This window comes from Xyrauchen texanus, chromosome 25 (genome assembly GCF_025860055.1).
Source record: "Xyrauchen texanus isolate HMW12.3.18 chromosome 25, RBS_HiC_50CHRs, whole genome shotgun sequence".
NCBI classification, from domain to species: domain Eukaryota; kingdom Metazoa; phylum Chordata; class Actinopteri; order Cypriniformes; family Catostomidae; genus Xyrauchen; species Xyrauchen texanus.
The window spans coordinates 2,516,177-2,535,661 of record NC_068300.1 but is presented as its reverse complement, the minus strand read 5'-3'; the positions used below and the strand labels follow the sequence as shown (position 1 = coordinate 2,535,661).

The 19,485-nt window shown below is 39.6% G+C and overlaps 3 protein-coding genes and 1 long non-coding RNA gene across 6 annotated transcripts in view; 1 reads left to right on the top strand and 3 right to left on the bottom strand.

Moving 5' to 3' along the window:
* The window catches only part of LOC127618652 (uncharacterized), a 202,113-nt gene that overhangs the window by 112,102 nt on the left and 70,526 nt on the right, over positions 1–19,485 (top strand). The window lies entirely within an intron of this gene.
* Positions 1–19,485, bottom strand: part of LOC127618567 (zinc finger protein 436-like) — a 185,794-nt gene that overhangs the window by 150,533 nt on the left and 15,776 nt on the right. The gene's annotated exons all lie outside the window — the stretch shown is intronic.
* Positions 5,761–19,485, bottom strand: part of LOC127618545 (zinc finger protein 721-like) — a 28,256-nt gene continuing 14,531 nt past the window's right edge. The window contains exon 6 of the mRNA XM_052091046.1: positions 5,761–6,895. Within this exon, the coding sequence (XP_051947006.1) occupies positions 5,915–6,895 (981 nt within the window). The 3' untranslated portion in view covers positions 5,761–5,914. The remainder of the gene's footprint in view (positions 6,896–19,485) is intronic.
* On the bottom strand, positions 7,397–11,146 carry LOC127618618 (uncharacterized). 2 transcript variants are annotated; one of them, XM_052091189.1, is made up of 3 exons: positions 9,998–11,146; positions 9,323–9,477; positions 7,397–7,542 (listed from the first exon to the last, which is right to left on the bottom strand). In XM_052091189.1, coding segments are annotated over exons 1-3 (681 nt in total). In that variant the 5' UTR covers positions 10,523–11,146; the 3' UTR covers positions 7,397–7,541. The 2 variants fall into 2 exon arrangements, with proteins under 2 accessions (XP_051947149.1, XP_051947150.1); XM_052091190.1 differs by lacking the exon at positions 9,323–9,477 and having other exon boundaries at positions 7,458–7,542.

The window sequence follows — 19,485 nt, the reverse complement described above, 5'->3', positions numbered from 1 at the left end:
TGATTTTGATAAATTCCAACCAATTTTCCTTATTGAACCCCATACTTCACTTATGTCATTATCTCCTCCTATTGTGCTATACCAATCTCTCCATTACTTCCTTTTAGCTACTCGAACTATCCTTCTTACTTCTGCTTTCTTATCAATAAGTCTTCATACAAATAAGTCTTTCTGATCTTTCTAAATGCTTTATTCCTATTTTGCACAGCATTACTACATTGATCTGTTCCTCTTTTTACACTTTCCTTTTTTCCTATGAAAATGTCTATTATTTTATAAAAAAAAACTTCTCATATTTTCCCATTAAACTTCTATATCCTCCACCAACTCTAAATCTAATCCTGTTAATTCTACCTCACTAAGATATGTATATGCCTCCCAATATGCCTTTTTAAATTTCCATCTTGGAACCGTGTTTTTATTATACTCAGAAACATCTATACCTATTTTGCATGTAATTACATAATGAACACTACCTATAACTACTATTAGAATATCGAAATGGAGGTAGATCCTTTTCATATTAAGTCTAGACTAAAAACGAATCTATTTAGCCAGGCATGCACCTAATTTATCCTTCAACTCACAATTAGGATGCTTTAGTTTGGTCTGCTGGAAACAGAAACATTGATCATGACCTTTAACTGCAATAAATTGAATGTCATCTATACTAATATTATTCAATTTGTATCCCTGTCTCAACCTCAGGACTCCGACCCTGAGGTTACCAGAACTGGCTGGATCCAGCTCCATTCCTGCTTCATGTTGTACTCCACTGCTACGTGTCTCTGAGTGATGATGACTAAATGCAGCCAGTGCCAGCCAAACATCACTTCAGTCTATTATGATGGACTTCAGAGTATGAACTGATGCCAACTTCAACCATATGACATGGGATTCATCATATGCCATTGCCTGAACCTTGGACTTAGGATAGACCTCACCGAACTTACCAGGCGGTTGAACTGCGATGCACCTCTCTGATCTCTGCCTGCATCACCTCTTCATAAACTATCAGTCTATGATGGACTACTCTCTTATAGTGGAATACATAGACTATCAATTAATTGCCAACAAAATACTTCATCAGCCAACTAACAAAGAACAATGCATCTATGTGAACTTCTGCAGTTAATCCAGGATTGGCTTCAAAGTCATTCAACTTACAATTCTTAAACATTTTTTGTTTAAATACTCACCCTTAACACTTAGTTTAATAATTTTTTAACCATGACTTGCACTACATATAATTAAGTAATATTGGCATTATATTCATATAACCAGCAGCCATATCACCCTGTAGCTCAAGACCAGTTGACCACTGAAGCTAAGCAAGGTTGAGCCTGGTCAGTACCTGGATGCGAGACCTCCTGGGGATCACTAAGGTTGCTGCTGGAAGAGGGTATTAAGGAGGCCAGCAGGGGCTGCTCACTCTGAGCTCTGTGTGGGTCCTAATGCCCCAGTATAGTTACAGAGACACTATACAGTAAAAAGGCACCGTCCTTCGGACGAGACGTTAAACCAAGGTCCTGACTCTTTATGGTCAACCAATGTTAGCCAGAGGGAAACTGGCCCCACAGTGAGCCTGGTTTCTCCCAAGGTTATTTTTCTCCATAAAGTAACATCTGATGACGTTTTTTTGTTCTTTGCCACTGTCACATTCGGCTTGTGCACTGGGTTTCTAAATACAATTATTATTTAATTACTTATTTTTAAACATAATTCACAATGATTTTCTGTAAAGCTACTTTAAAACAATGTGTGTTGTGAAAGGCACTATACAAATAAAAATGACTTGATTACTGATGTAAAAAATCAGCACCATCACTATTTGAAAAAAAAATCATTTTTGATCAAATCTAGATCAAAGATTTCCAGCAGCCATCACTCAAACAGTAATAATCATGCAAATTTGCTAATTGGTACTATCAAATCCCTTTGCCATTATATCAAACACAGCTGAAAGCTATTTGGTTCGTTAAATGAACCTTTACATTGTCTTTTGTGTTTGTTTTTGAGTTGCCACAGTATGCAATAGACTGGCATGTCTTAAGGCAATATTAGGTAATAATGGCAAAAAAGAAACAGCTTTCTCTAGAAACTCATCAGTCACTCATTGTTTTGAGGGATGAAGGCTATACAATGCTTGAAACTGCCAAAAAACTGAAGATGTCAAACAAAGGTATACACTACAGCAGGGATAGGCAACTTGCGGTCCGTATACGGGCCTCTGTATTGTTGAATACGGGCCATCAGACAAATCTGAGGATTGATTTTATTTCTTTGGAAAAGGGATGATGTAAAGATTGCATTCAGTTTATGATGTTATTACAACTATTGAAAAAAATTTGGATTTGTAATCCGACCCCTTGGTAGAAAGGTGAAAAAATATTGGCCCTCGGCCCCTTCAAATTTGCCCATCCCTGAACTACAGTCTTCAAAGACAAAGGACAACTGGCTCTAACAAGGACAGAAAGAAATGTGGATGGCCCCAATGTACAACTAAACAAGAGGATAAGTACATCAGAGTCTCTAGTTTGAGAAACTAATTTGATGCCTCAAATATCCTCAGCTGACAGCTTCATTGAATTCTACCTGCTAAACACCAGTTTCATGTACAACAGTAAAGAGAAGACTCAGGGGTGCAGGCCTTATGGGAAGAATTGCGAAGAAAAAGCCACTTTTTGGCCAAACAAAAAGGCTAGAGTGGGTAAAGTAACACAGACATTGGATAAAAGATAATTGGAAAACAGTGTTATGGATCTTAACCCCATTGAGCTTTTGTGGGTCCAGCTAGACTGTAAGGTGTGTGAGAAGTGCCGACAAGACCACATCTATGGCAAGTGGAAGAGTGGGGTGAAATGTCACCCGAGTATCTGGACAAACTGACAGCTAGAATAACAGGGATCTGCAAAGCTGTCATTGCTGCGTGTGGAGAATTATTTGATGAGAATTTTGAAGTAGTTTAAGATGTTCTGAAAACGCTGTTACATGTTTGTGTTTTCCTGTGCGGATGAACCTCATGATTTGAGATTACCTGTACATCAATTCTAGTTGAAAATTTTATTATTTGTATACACTATTGTACAGCCTCAGACGATAATGCAAGTAAACTGTAATACTACAATAGTACATCTATGCACTGCACACAATAAAAATCTAACCCAAAAATTTGGATTCAATAATGATGGGGATGAAATTTACTTTATTAAACATTAAAATAATATGCAGAAATGTGCAAAATAATAGTTTCCTTGTACACACTAAACAAATTAATACATATATTGCTGGGCTATAAAATTGGTACATTATAAACAAATTGAGATGTTTATACATTTCATGGGGAAATTTTACAGTGTTTTTTGGGGGGGTACTACACTGTTACATTAAGTACCCCCCCCCCCCCCCCATTTAATTATTTCTGTTTCCCTCCCCTTGTCCCCTCCCTCGTCCAGGTAGACAGGGATGACCTGCTGGCAGACGGCACGCCCCTCCCTAGGGAAAGAGGGGGAGGAGTGTATGTCATGCCAGGGGCTCCCCTGCCTGAGAGAATGAGGGAGGAATGTGGCAGGGCAGAGGGCGGGTCGTGATTATATACACCCGGTCCTTTATCAGGCTAATCAAGCCTCCGAGAGGGATAAAGGCCGACTGCGGAGGATTGTGCGGGAGAGAGAGATAGTTTACAGGCATGTCCGTCATGTGTGTGTTTGTGTCTTTATAAGTTTATCGTTAAAACTATTATTTATATTGTCAAGCTGGTTCTCGCCTCCTCCTTTCCATTGAACTTCTTTACAGTACTCAATCAATAATGGCAACCTCATCAAAGAAATGTCATTTCGCTGCATATTGAAATTTAAGTTTAAATCTGCATGACGAGAGCACACATGACCAATAGAAAATCAAAACATCACACACTGGTTCAATACAAAGAAAACATTCATCCGGTGAAACCAATAATTTCTCCAGCACTCGAATCCTATTTGCTTGCCCTATAGTCAGATTTTACAGGCATGAAAAATCACCAAACCATTCTCGTGCATCAAACTAGAGCTCATTGGCTTCGAAAGGGAGTGAAGACAGTGAACATGAAGTCTAAGTCAGTGTATGGAGGTGAACGAGAAAGATTAGTTCACTTAAAAGATTGGTTTAAAAAGACTGATTCATTCACAAATGAAACATCACAAATTTTCTTAGAGGAGGCTACTCATTTTGGAAAGATTCCATCTTTGGGTTCATCTTTCCAACTACAGACAGGTCCATAAATATTGGGACATATTCTAATTTCTTTGGCTCTATACACAACCACAATGCTTTGAAATTAAACAAACAACATGTGCTTTCACTGCAGACTTTCAGCTTTAATTTGAGGGTATTTACATCCAAATCAGGTGAACGGTGTAGGAATTACAACAGTTTGTATATGTGCCTCCCATTTTTTAAGGGACCAAAAGTAATGGGACAATTGGCTGCTCAGCTGTTCCATGGCCAGGTGTGTGTTATTCCATCATTATCCCATTTACAAGGAGCAGATAAAAGGTCCAGAGTTCATTGCTGTCAACTCTCAATATGAGATCCAAAGAGCTGTCACTATCAGTGAAGCAAGCCATCATTAGGCTGAAAAATCAAAACAAACCCACCAGAGAGATAGCAAAAACATTAGGTGTGGCCAAATCAACTGTTTGGAACATTCTTAAAAAGAAAGAACACACCGGTGAGCTCAGCAAAACCAAAGGACCCGGAAGACCACGGAAAACAACTGAGGTAGATGACCGAAGAATTCTTTCCCTGGTGAAGAAAACACTCTTTACAACAGTTGGCCAGATCAAGAACACTCTCCAGGAGGTAGGTGTATGTGTGTCAAAGTCAACAATCAAGAGAAGACTTCACCAGAGTGAATACAGAGGGTTCACCACAAGATGTAAACCATTGGTGAGCCTCAAAAACAGGAAGGCCAGATTAGAGTTTGCCAAACAACATCTAAAAAAGCCTTCACAGTTCTGAAACAACATCCTATGGACAGATGAGACAAAGATCAACTTGTACCAGAGTGACGGAAAGAAAAAAGTATGAAGTAAAGGAACTGCTCATGATCCAAGGCATACCACCTCATCAGTGAAGCATGGTGGTAGTGTCATGGCGTGGGCATGTATGGCTGCCAATGGAACTGGTTCTCTTGTATTTATTGATGATGTCACTGCTGACAAAAGCAGCAGGATGAATTCTGAAGTGTTTCGGGCAATATTATCTGGTCATATTCAGCCAAATGCTTCAGAACTCATTGGACGGCACTTCACAGTACAGATGGACAATGACCCGAAGCATACTGCGAAAGCAACCAAAGAGTTTTTTAAGGGAAAGAAGTGGAATGTTATGTAATGGCCAAGTCAATCACCTGACCTGAATCCGATTGAGCATGCATTTCACTTGCTGAAGACAAAACTGAAGGGAAAATGCCCCAAGAACCAGCAGGAACTGAAGACAGTTGCAGTAGAGGCCTGGCAGAGCATCACCAGGGATGAAACCCAGTGTCTGGTGATGTCTATGGGTTCCAGACTTCAGGCTGTAATTGACTGCAAAGGATTTGCAACCAAGTATTAAAAAGTGAAAGTTTGATTTATGATTGTTAATCTGTCCCATTACTTTTGGTCCCTTAAAAAGTGGGAGGCACATATACAAACTGTTGTAATTCCTACACCGTTCACCTGATTTGGATGTAAAAACCCTCAAATTAAAGCTGAAAGTCTGCAGTTAAAGCACATCTTATTCGTTTCATTTCAAATCCAATGTGGTGGTGTATAGAGCCAAAAAGATTAGAATTGTGTCGATGTCCCAATATTTATGGACCTGACTGTATTTACTTAATCTTGTTGGACCTAAAGATTACTTTTGCTCAGCAATTCTTTTTTTTTCATGTCTATGTAGAAAATTTTCCCACATGAAGAGCACTTGTACGGTTTTTCTCCAGTATGGATTCTCTCGTGTTTTCAGGTAATGTATCCATGTGAAACTCTTTCCACAGTGAGCACTTGTAAGGATTATTTCCAGTATGAATGCTCTCATGTTTTTTCAGGTTTTGTGAATAAGTGAAACTCTTTTCACAGTGTGAGCACTTATAAACTTTTTCTCCAGAATGAATTCTCTCATGTGCTTTCAGGTTTTGTGACAGAGTGAAACTCTTTTCACAGTGTGAGCACTTGTAAGGTTTTTCTCCGGTATGAATTCTCTCGTGTGCTTTCAGGTTTTGTGACAGAGTGAAACTCTTTTCACAGTGTGAGCACTTGTAAGGTTTTTCTCCAGTATGAATTCTCTTGTGTGCTTTCAGGTTTTGTGACAGAGTGAAACTCTTTTCACAGTGTGAGCACTTGTATGGTTTTTCTCCAGTATGGATTCTCTTGTGTTTTTTTAGGTCTTGGGACCAAGTGAAACTCTTTTCACAGTGTGAGCACTTGTATGGTTTTTCTCCAGTATGGATTCTCGCATGTGATTTCAGGTTACGTGACTGAGTGTAACTCTTTTCACAGTGTGAGCACTTGTAAGGTTTTTCTCCAGTATGGATTCTCTCATGTGATTTCAGGTCTTTTGACTGAGTGAAACTCTTTCCACAGTGTGAACACTTGTAAGGTTTTTCTCCGGTATGGATTCTCTCGTGTGATTTCAGGTGATGGGACTGAGTGAACCTCTTTCCACAGTGTGAGCACTTGTAAGGTTTTTCTCCAGTATGAATTCTCTCGTGTGTTTTCAGGTGATGAGACAGAGTGAAACTCTTTTCACAGTGAGAGCACTTGAAAGGTTTTTCTCCAGTATGAAATCTCTTGTGTATTTTCAGGTCTTGTGACTTAGTGAAACTCTTTCCACAGTGTGAGCACTTGAAAGGTTTTTCTCCGGTATGAAATCTCTCATGTGTTTTCAGGTTTTGTGACCAATTGAAACTCTTTTCACAGTGTGAGCACTTGTATGGTTTTTCTCCAGCATGAATTCTTTGGTGCTGTTTTATGCTGCCGGCTGTAATAAAGGTCTTACCACATTTAAAGTACATATGAGCCCCCACACCGGTATGTATTTTCTGGTGCTTTTTCAAAAAGGACAGGCGTGCAAAACTGTTTCCACAAAAAGAACACTTGTAAGGCTTCTCATCTGTGTGAGTTTTCAGATGTTTTCTTAGGCTTGATTTGAAAACAAATGTTTTACCACACTTTTCACATTCAAATGGTCTCTCTCCAGAGTGACAGTCGAGATGACGTTTGAGATAAACTGTATATGCAAAACCTTTCCCACACTGATGGCACGTGTAAGGTTTCTCTCCAATATGAACTTTCATGTGTTTATTAAAGCGGCTTTTATTTGTGAAAACCTTTTCACACTGTGAGCAGTCGAAAGTATTTTTGGCTGCTCTTCTTTTCTGCTTTTCTGGTGATAAATTCTTCTTAGTCTTTGAGCAACTCAAAGATTTTTCTCCAGATATAAAATCATGATGTTTCTGATACTGACGTTGGTCCTCCAATTTATTCAGTTCTTGACATTTCCCCTTCGCTTCGATCGGCTCTACAATAAACACAGTAAATGGACAAAAATCAATTCATGAGGGAGAAACATAACAACCAATTGAACCTTAATTCAAAGTCAGAACACAACAAACATCCAGTATTAATTTGTGATGTTTGCTGTGCAAGTAGTATTTATTTATACCATTTTTTTCTGCCTAATAACTGCATTTAATGATTATGTGTTTGAAATTAACACCCACCCACTCTCAAAATCAGCACTAGTGGGTATTTCTTTCACTCTTACTAGCCACCTGCATTGAAAATTCTGTGAAAGTTGGGCCACTGCCAACTCCTGTTCAGCCCTTTGAAGTCACTAAATACACTCACCTAAAGGATTATTAGGAACACCATACTAATACTGTGTTTGACCCCCTTTCGCCTTCAGAACTGCCTTAATTCTACGTGGCATTGATTCAACAAGGTGCTGAAAGCATTCTTTAGAAATGTTGGCCCATATTGATAGGATAGCATCTTGCAGTTGATGGAGATTTGTGGGATGCACATCCAGGGCACGAAGCTGCCGTTCCACCACATCCCAAAGATGCTCTATTGGGTTGAGATCTGGTGACTGTGGGGGCCATTTTAGTACAGTGAACTCATTGTCATGTTCAAGAAACCAATTTGAAATGATTCGAGCTTTGTGACATGGTGCATTATCCTGCTGGAAGTAGCCATCAGAGGATGGGTACATGGTGGCCATAAAGGGATGGACATGGTCAGAAACAATGCTCAGGTAGGCCGTGGCATTTAAACGATGCCCAATTGGCACTAAGGGGCCTAAAGTGTGCCAAGAAAACATCCCCCACACCATTACACCACCACCAGCAGCCTGCACAGTGGTAACAAGGCATGATGGATCCATGTTCTCATTCTGTTTACGCCAAATTCTGACTCTACCATCTGAATGTCTCAACAGAAATCGAGACTCATCAGACCAGGCAACATTTTTCCAGTCTTCAACTGTCCAATTTTGGTGAGCTCTTGCAAATTGTAGCCTCTTTTTCCTATTTGTAGTGGAGATGAGTGGTACCCGGTGGGGTCTTCTGCTGTTGTAGCCCATCCGCCTCAAGGTTGTGTGTGTTGTGGCTTCACAAATGCTTTGCTGCATACCTCGGTTGTAACGAGTGGTTATTTCAGTCATAGTTGCTCTTCTATCAGCTTGAATCAGTCGGCCCATTCTCCACTGACCTCTAGCATCAACAAGGCATTTTCGCCCACAGGACTGCCGCATACTGGATGTTTTTCCTTTTCACACCATTCTTTGTAAACCCTAGAAATGGTTGTGCGTGAAAATCCCAGTAACTGAGCAGATTGTGAAATACTCAGACCGGCCCGTCTGGCACCAACAACCATGCCACGCTCAAAATTGCTTAAATCACCTTTCTTTCCCATTCTGACATTCAGTTTGGTGTTCAGGAGATTGTCTTGACCAGGACCACACCCCTAAATGCATTGAAGCAACTGCCATGTGATTGGTTGATTAGATAATTGCATTAATGAGAAATTGAACAGGTGTTCCTAATAATCCTTTAGGTGAGTGTATGTTGGCCGAAAAGCGTGGTTTTGTATCAGGATTGCAAACTACTCACCTTTTAGCTAAAGTCACCTTTTTTTAAAAGCTAAAACTAAAATCGGTACTTCTAAACACTTTTAAAAATCTTAAAATACACCCCTGGGGCTAGATAGCCCTGGAGATTTAAACAGCACTGATGAGGTAGAGAGACGACAAACATCATATACACATTAATACACATAAAATACATAATCATTAGACTTGCCACGGTATCATGATGTTCACATTCAAACCAGCTAACACCGGTATTACCGCAGTTACCGTAGACTTTGTAAGTTCGAACCAGTCTGGCCATTCTCTGTTGACCTCTCTCATCAACAAGGCATTTCCATCCACAGAACTCTCATAGATGATAATATTCTTGTAAAAAAAAAATCAGAAGACTGAAACAAATAAAGAGTGAGAACCCTTTAAATATGCGTGTTTCACAAGACTGCACTCCTCCAAACAAAGAGCGCATAAAGACATGCAGACAGCTTTTCTGTCATTTACATTTATGCATTTGGCAGATGCTTTTATACAAAGCGACTTACAGAGCCCTTACTACAGGGACAATCCCCCAGAGCAACCTGGAGTTAAGTGACTTGCTCAAGGACACAATGGTGGTGGCTGTGGGGATCGACCCGACAACCTTCTGCTTAACAGTATAGTGCTTTAGCCCACTAAACCACCACCACTTGCCATCTGTCAACTGTTACACTGAGGGAGGTAACAGGAGCAGGATCTAAATGCAGCTTAAAAGGATGTAATAAAATAAACAAAGTACAGATTAACGGGGTAAACACAGGAACTTGGAACTGACCTCTGTGGTCAAAGGCATGGAAATAGTCTCGGTAATGACCTCTGTGGTTGTGAACACTGGCAGAGACTTGGAAATTACCTCTGTAGTCGTGGGCATGGGCAGAGATTCAGGAATGACCTCTCTGGTCGTGAACTTGAGAAGAGACTTGACGTGACCTCTGTGGTCGTGAACACTGGCAGAGACTTGGAAACGACCTCTGTGGTCGTGTGGTCGTGGGCATGGGCAGAGATTCAGGAATGACCTCTCTGGTCGTGAACATGAGAAGAGACTTGACGTGACCTCTGTGGTCGTGAACACTGGCAGAGACTTGGAAACGACCTCTGTGGTCGTGAACACTGGTAGAGAATTGGAAATGACCTCTGTAGTTGTGCGCATGGGCAGAGATACAGGAATGACCGCTGTGGTCGTGAACACTGGTAGAGACTTGGAAACGACCTCTGTGGTCGTGAACACTGGTAGAGACTTGGAAACGACCTCTGTAGTTGTGCGCATGGGCAGAGATACAGGAATGACCTCTGTGGTCGTTGACATGAGGAGAGACTTGGAAATGACCTCTGTGGTCGTGAACACTGGCAGAGACTTGGAAACGACCTCTGTGGTCATGAACACTGGCAGAGACTTGGAAATTACCTCTGTTGTTGTGAACACCGGTAGAGACTTGGAAACAACCTCCGTTGTCGAGAACACGGGCAGAGATTTGGAAACGACCTCTGTGGTTCGAGAACACTGGCAGAGACTTGGAAACGACCTCTGTGGTCGTGAACACTGGTAGAGACTTGGAAACTACCTATGTGGTCGTGAACACTGGCAGAGACTTGGAAAAGACCTCTGTTGTTGTGAACACTGGCAGAGACTTGGAAACGACCTCTTTTGTTATGAACACTGGTAGAGACTTGGAAAAGACCTCCATCGTCCTGTACATTGGCAGAGACTCAGAGATGACCTCTGTGGTCACAAACATGGGCAGAGACTTGGAAACAGAAGCCTTTCTTCTCTGGGAGGACGAAGTTGGCTGCGCAGGCTTTAGGATGGACAAGGCTGGCAACGCAGGCTCTGGGACTACCAAGGCTGGCAATGCATGCTCTGGGATGGATGAGGCTGGTAACGCTGGCTCTGGGACAGATGAAGCTTCCAGCTCGTGGGCCGTGGCAGGCAGGAGTACTGACAGAGGAAGGGTCTTTGTGACCCTACACACCGATATTAGTGGTGGGGATTTCAACTTGGAGACAAGGCCCGAGAAGGGCTTCAATCAGGGAGTTGCGGAAGGCAAGGTTATGAAATGGCGTGGAACCAACTCAGACTTGATTTGGAAATGATGTGGAGCAGACTCAGACTTGACTTGAACATAGCGTGGAACACACTCAAACTTGACTGGGACATGACATGGAGCAGACTCAGACTAGACTGGAACATAGCGTGGAGCAGACTCAAACTTGATGGGGACATGGCAGGCTGAGGCGTGGCTGTGACACGGCATGGAGTAGACTCAGGTGTAGCTGTCACATGTCATGGAGCAGATTGTGGCGTGGCTGTGACAGGGCACGGAGCGGGCCCAGGCGTGGAAGTCTCAGAAACCGGAATCGGGACTGACTGATTGATCCCTCCACTGGTGTGAAATGAGTCCGATAGAGTACATTGACTTCAGGGTTAAATCGGAAAAGTCTGTGCACTTGGCAAGGACATTGGAAGTTTTATTGTTAATGTTTCCACTGGTATAAAAGTTCACACCAGTGTTTTCCCTTGTACTGAGAAAAACCCGTAACACCATAGAAACTCTATTAATCCTCCTTACTAAACTGGAGAAATACTAATGGGACTTTTCCTCTGCGCGGTGCAGCTCGACTCTTGGGTGTTTTCCACTGTGGATAGTACCTGGTACTTTTTTGTACCACCTCGGTCGAGTTTCCAAGCGAGCCGAGCCGATACTAAATGTGACGTCAAACCCTGCAGATCACTGATTGGTCAGAGAGAATAGTCACTACCAGCGTCACTGGATTTGCAACATGGGACATCAACCTGCTAGTTTTCAGCAGTATCATTTGTTCATGTGACTTTAAAAATGTAAAAAGAAATGGCTGTGTGCAAAACCATGAGGTGGTCAATAAACGAGGTGCATACGTTCTTCTCGTTTGTAGAGGAGAGGATCCAACGAGAGCTGGATGGGGCGACGTGAAAACAAAAACTTTCAGGAAGTATCTCAGCTCCATTTCTCCTTTGTTGTGTGTTTGTGTCGCGTTTAAGATGATGTCACGGCAATAGAGGCAGCGCAACTATGACGATCAGCCTATAACCCTACAAAAAGCAAAAAACAGAAAAGTAAAGCGAGCAGGGTCGAGTCGAACCGTAACGTGCAGTGCAAAAGTGCCATAACTGGTAACTAGAACAGATTAATATTAAATCTATTTTAGTGTATGTATAAGACGTAATTTTTTTAGTGTAAAAGTTGTAGTTAAATGTTTTTAAATGTGCTTTGGCTTTTAGTTGAATTTCTTTAAATAAGAAATTACTTTTTTTTTTTTTTTACTTTTTAACCTGAGCATTTCAACAAAAATTTAAAACAGCAGGAAACTGTTTTGAATATAAATGACTTGTAAAATGACAGTCAATTGACATGAAAATGTAAATGATTCAAGGAAGAAACATACCTGAAGAAACATAATCATCTTCATCTCCCTGTTGTTCCTCTGTTGTGTTTTCTTCTTTTATCTCCTCCTGCTTCACTTCGATCTTCACTGGCAGCGTCTGCTGTTCTCCAGCATTACAGACAGAAGATAGATGGTCTGTGTAGGTTTGATCATCATCATTTCTCTGTTGTTCCTCTACTTTGATTTCTCCTCTCATCTTCATAATGTTCCTGCAGTCCAGCAGCTTCACTGAACACATCTTCACTGGTATCTGCAGCATCTGCTGTTCTCCAGCGTTACAGACAGAAGTCAGAGACTCTGTGGAGGTTTGATCATCTTCATTTCTCTGTTGTTCCTCTGCTGTGTTTTCTTCTATCTCCTCCTCCTTCACTTCAATCTTCACTAGTGTCTGCAGCATCTGCTGTTCTTCAGCGTTACAGACAGAAGTCAGAGACTCTGTGGGGGTTTGATCACCCTGATTACCGTCAGTAGAACAGAGTAAAGTGAGCTGTGAGTCCTGTGTGTCTCTGGATCTCTGTTCAGAGAGTTTGTCCAGCAGTCGCTGTGGTGTGGACTGATCTCTGCCGCTCCACACTGAATCCTGACATTCTGTGGAGGTCCCATCAGTCACACACACTGAAGATTGACAGGAAACCTTTTCCAGCTCCTGACAAACACAACACAATCACATCTGTACCGTTCATCATATCACATCATTTGAAAGCTTACAATCTCAACTTTAAGGATGAAATGAATGTTTAACCTGTAACCTGTCATCTTTCTCCATCAGTTTTGTCTTCAGTGACGTCAACTCTTTCTTCAGCGGAGAGATTTCTGAGATGTCCAATCTCATGGACAGATCAGTTCCTATTGATTTACTGCAGATCACATCCACCTGCTCTCATGATGAACATCTAAACACAAAAACATCATCATTATAATGGACTGACATTCAATTAAACTTATTAACAATCAGCCAATGAAATTATCAGAAATTAAACATGATATTCTCACATTTCTAATTGTTTCTCATGAAACTGAATATTTTTAAGCATCCATCACAAATTAAATAAAATAAATTACCAAATGAATAAAGCATTAAATTAAACAAATATATTATCAAATGAAAAAATTATATAGTTAGGCCTATATAATTGCCTTTTATTTACACAAACTTAAATTAGCCTTACCCAGTTCTGAAGATGAAAAAAGTCGGCTGAATGACATTCTCAGAATGTTCTTCACTTTTTTCAAGACTATAAACTATCAGAACTATTTGTCCAATGGTGAGTTAACTTACAGAAAACTAGCTTTTGAACATTTTAAAACTTTTAAATATTTTAAATCTAAAAAATGCAGGACATAATGCAGTTGTGATGTCAATGCTTTAGATTAGATGATTTAATAGTTGTGCACACTGCATATACACATCGATGGATGGTCCTTGTAGTAAGACTGAAAGTTTCCCCCATTAATTGGTGCAGGTTGCCAGCTTGAACAGGGTCATGACAATTCACTTTTGGGACAGAACCGGTGGCAACCAGCAACAGGTGCAACATCAAGACAAATATTACAGTCGTATCAAAAGGACAACTGCTCCTCATCTTCAGATTGCATTTATTTATGAAATTAATATGACGGTAAGCTGGATAATTTCAATGAATTGTCTCAAAACTCTCCCCATTTTACCAAAACTTTTGAGGGGGGAAAATTAGCGTGAATCGTGTCATCTGTGAGGCGAAAGGTTTTTCTTTTGCGATAAACCAAAACTTATGCGACAAAGAGTTTTTTTTAAGCATGACATCACGCACACCATTTTTATAGCTAAAAAGCCATTTGAATGGAAACAGGCAGAAGGTGGGCAATTTTACACAAAACGCTTTATTTTTTATAACTAATTTTCACTTTGTCAGTAACAAAACAGCGCGAGAAGTAGATGGAAACTAGATGATTGACAAACTCCATATTTTAGTACACTGGAATTTTAAAATGGCAAAATTAAAAAAAATATTTTTTAATTATGTTCAAGTGTGAAATGCTCTTTTTCTATATAGTTTTATTATCTTCCGTCAGCTCCACTGATAAAGTTAGTAACGTTTTCTGCATTAAAACATTTTTCATCCTCTCTCTGGCCTGACATTGATCAAGTTTTGTTAAATTTACCATGATTTTACTACAGTATCCATATTTTAACAGTGATATTAAACATGACACCATAGTAATAATACAGGAAAATGAAAACTGTGGTTAATTTTATGTTATTATGGTTTGAGCACAAATATCATAGTTTAACTGGTTACTGTAGTAGTTTAATCACGGTATTTCAAGTAAAACCATAATAATCACAAGATTATCCATGAAAAATATATAGTAAAATACAAACACACTGAAGCTAAAAAAACATACAATAGAAAAATCATGGCTTTACTATAGTAGTTACCATGACAGTGTGATGTTTTTGGTCTGAAACATGGTTTTACTAAAGTAATACTGTAGTAAACATGACTGAGGTGGGACATGTTTGTTTTAGTATTTATGGGACCAAAACCATGTTTTAATATAGATTATTCATGGTTCATCTTGTGATTACTTTGGTTTTATTACAAATACAATGGTTAAATTACCTCAGTAATCACAGTTAAACTACAGTTATTGTAGTAAAACAAAAATAATCACACAAGTATGTTTTTTTTTTTAAACCACATTATCCGTTTTCCTGTAGTACTATAGTTTCACTACCAATAACATGGTTAAAATATGGTTACTGTAGTAAAATCATAGTAAATTTATAGCGAGGGAAAGTAAAACTATTTCAGAAAACAAATTCCCCCTGAAGGGGCTCCGAAGTCTTTTGTTTCTCCTGAAACTGAATATTTTAAAGAGTCCGTCACAAAACCGCCACAAACGACGATAATAATCTTCTATTACGATCATAAAAACGCCAAAGAGAGAAAAACAACATGCACAGAAAAACACAAACGTAACTATAAATCTCACAGATGAGAAGAACAACTACCGTATCGAGCGAAAAACTTCTTCTTTTGTTGATTTACTGGCGGGTTGCAAACCAACTAAAAACGTGCATACCGCCACCTACTGTGCTGGAGTGTGACAAGGATAGAATATATATATATTCTATATTTCAAACTAGTGTTTCTCAGGAACCTCATTATCGCCATTATTGTTCTACCAGTTTCTGGTCTAATACTTAAAATATTGCATATAGTGAATTCTGTGCTTCAAGAGGCTTCTAATTCTCTTATAAGTTTAATCCTGTTCATATTTAGTAAATTTAATCAAAACATGTTCTATAGTTTCCATTTCCTGACACATATTACATAAACCTGTGTTGTGTTTGCCCATGATGTGAAGTGTTGCGTTAAGTTTAGTGTGACCTATTCTTAATCTTTTAAATATAAGATATTCCTTTCTATTTACGTTATGACAAATTTTACTTTGTTTTATGGTACTTTATATTTTATGGAAATATGCTTTCTGACATGTGTCCCAGTCCTTCTGCCATTTATTACAACATGCTTGTTGAATCAGAAACTTTCCTTCTACCCTACTTAAATTTACTATCAAGTTAATGTTATCCAAATGAAGTGCTTCTTTAGCCATTTTGTCTGCTTTTTCATTTCCTTGTACCCACAGAAAGTGTACTAAAACTCCCATATGCCTTAGTGTGGAGTGGTGGTGGTGTAGTGGTCTAAGTACATAACTGGTAATCTGGTAATCAGAAGGATGCTGGTTCAAGCCCCACAGTCACCACCATTGTGTCCTTGAGCAAGGCACTTAACTCCAGGTTGCTCCGGGGGGATTGTCCCTGTAATAATTGCACTGTAAGTCGCTTTGAATAAAAGCGTCTGCCAAATGCATAAATGTAAATGTAAATGTAGTCTATGTATCACAGCCATTATTTCTATCAATATATCACTTCAACATGATTGGAAAGTTTGAAGGCTTGAAAGTGATGCCAATGAGTCTTGAAATTAAAACTTGCATTTCAGATGACATACTGTCATCAGTTCCTCAACCCAACCAAGTGCCATTTGAATGGCGAATAACTCTGCAGTGTACACTGAAGTTGCAACAGTCTCCACTTTAAATTTTGGGACATACAATGCTGAACCTGATCGCCCCATTCAGGTTTTTTTTTATCCATCAATATATATTGAAGTAAATGCATAATGGACAGTATTAATATGTTCTAATGTTATAGATTTAATATCCCTTCCACTCTCTCCTTTTTGGATTCTGTCATGTAGTGCAAAGTCAATTTGTGGTTCACTAAATAACCAAGGAGGTACTTAAATTTACATTTATGCATTTGGCAGACGCTTTTATCCAAAGCGACTTACAGTGCACTTATTACAGGGACAATCCCCCCCGGAGCAACCTGGAGTTAAGTGCCTTGCTCAAGGACACAATGGTGGTGGCTGTGGGGATCGAACCAGCAACCTTCTGCTTACCATATTTTGTGCTTTAGACCACTACACCACCACCACTCCATACTCCTTACTTAAGACATTGCAACAGTCGGTCCAAATATTCTTGAGTCCAGTTTAATTTCTTTTGCCCACTCCTTAGGTTTCCATGCTTATCTCCCAACTTTCTTCTAATACTTTTCTTGCTAGATGTTCCTTATTGTGGCACTTAAGATTTATCCAATATGCCATAGATTGTTTTTGACGCCGTAAATTAAAAGGCAATTCTGACAATTCTACCTGCATTGCTGCTACTCATTCTTCTTCTTCTGAGGTTTAATGGCAGTTGGCAAGCCAGCTTACGGTGTATTACCGCAACTGACCAGACTGGAGTGTGAAGCATCAATGGGAAGGTAATTAAATTATTCTGCCTAACCCTGTTATTTTAAGATATATTAATATTGCACAATATTTTTTCATTTGTTCTGTAGATCCTTTTAGCAAAGTTTGTAGATTAAATGTTTCTTCACCTGTATATCTTACTAATTTAATAAGCTCTGATCTTTCTTTTGCATACTTTGTAAATTTTAGTAGTGCATGCTCTATTGTCTCTGCTTGACGGCAATTATTTCACGTTTTCCTGTTATACATAATGAATGATTTAACCCAGTATGACCTATTTGGATGTGAGTGATAACATCATGGTTACTGTTGTAATCTCCATTCCCCGATGGAAGGAACGAGACATTGTGCCAATTGTAGTGACACAAGGGGTCTCTTCTGAGAGCCTTGTGTACCTCTGAACTTGAGAAAAGGCCAATGTCAAATTGGCAGACAGAATTTACATGTCCCATCCCCGGACATCCGGGTATAAAGGGGAGCGGATGACCATCTGTCAGACAGAGATTGACAGGCAGGAATTTGCCCAACAGTAGCTAAATGCCTCTTAAAATCGACTAATTGGTGTGCGAGAAGGTGGGATTTACAACGAGGGTTTAAAGCAATGCAAATATGCGCGCACACACAGACAATTAATTATTAGACCAGATACACCTCATAATGTAAGTATAGCCGAATCCCGGATATTTTCTGAAATTTAGTAATCCCGGCCGGATGCTTTTTTTAAGGTCTAAAAAAGACGACGTATGGTCACCCTAAAGAACGGTAAATCTCAGAATGTTATTCGCATACCGCAGTTTGGGAAACACTGATATACAGAAAGTGAGCAACAAACGTTCCCCATCACTGAAACAGAAGACTTTAGTCTAAACTGCTAAATGAATCTCTTGTTTACATCATATCTGCACTTTGTTGTTTATGATGAGAGAATTCACAAGGGTGCCGAATTCAGTCAGTGAGCGCACACACTGAACAAACTTTTTTACATCCCTCCGCCTCCAGAAAATCGACTATCATTAGCATGCGAATTTGCCAGCTAGCTTAAATTAACTTAATTGGCCTAATCAAAAATTCCCTACATCTTACCTTTCACATGGCTCAAAAGTGCAGACTCTCCCATGGTGAAAAGCTGCACATCCTTTTTGTCATGTTGTCATCTCGCACTCCATTCCATCAGAGGGCGCACATCAAAAAAGACTGGCAGATCACACTGTAGCCACACGCACAGACTCGTGTGGAGTTGTTTTCGTTTTATGCAAAAGGAAAAAGCAATTAGGCTTATTTTATCTAAAAAGTGAGCTATTCAGTAAGATAGTGAATTATTATGAAAGCAATGCAGTTACGATTTCAAGCTGTTTAAAGCACTTTATCCAAAATCCTAGCACTTTTCAAACTTTAAAAACACTACATTAAAATTCAAGCATTTTCAAGGATTTCCAGCACCCGTACAAACCCTAAAAAAAAGCGACTAGATACAAATCTAGCGACTTTTAGAAATTTCTAGAAACTTTAGCTACTTCCGTAGAAGAAAGTCGCCAATACTGCCCCGCGAGCACATGGTCTTGCTTTCCTGCCCAGACTCGGAGACACACCTCTCTCTGCGTATATTCTGTTTAGTGAGACTGAGAGAGAGAGAGAGGTAAGCAGGCAAGAAGGCAGAGCAGCACAATCAGTTGACCGCACAGCAGCTGACATAGATGGGAATGAGCTGCGCATGTGCAAACCGCACTGCTAATGACCAATCACAAATCTGTATTGTTTGCTCCCCTTTAGTTTTACATTTAAAGAGTTTAATTTGAACATTTGTTTTTATTCTTTTCATGCACTTAATCACAGGATATTTTTAGATGGTTGATCTCTCTGAACTCTCTGAATTCAGACACGTAATCAGACAACTCTGTACATTGTACTTTAATCAAACACAGAACAATCTTTACATTTTACTACATTTGTTTATAGGGAATTAATAGGTTATTACAGTATGTACGGTAAGCACAGGGACACTATGCAAAATTAAAATGAGATGTGGTAACATCACAAATATGTTAATTAGCGTATGACATCATCTAGCAACATTTAGTGACTTTTCGAGCAGGCTTTAGCAACTTTTCATTGA

Bases quoted from the DNA above. Each gene is read 5' to 3' on its own strand.
- LOC127618618 (XM_052091189.1), bottom strand. From the start codon at position 10,522: ATGACCACAGAGGTCGTTTCCAAGTCTCTGCCAGTGTTCACGACCACA. The intron at 9,478-9,997 runs GTAATTTCCAAG...TTTTTTTACAAG, and splicing joins CCATGCCCACGACTACAGAG to AATATTATCATCTATGAGAG.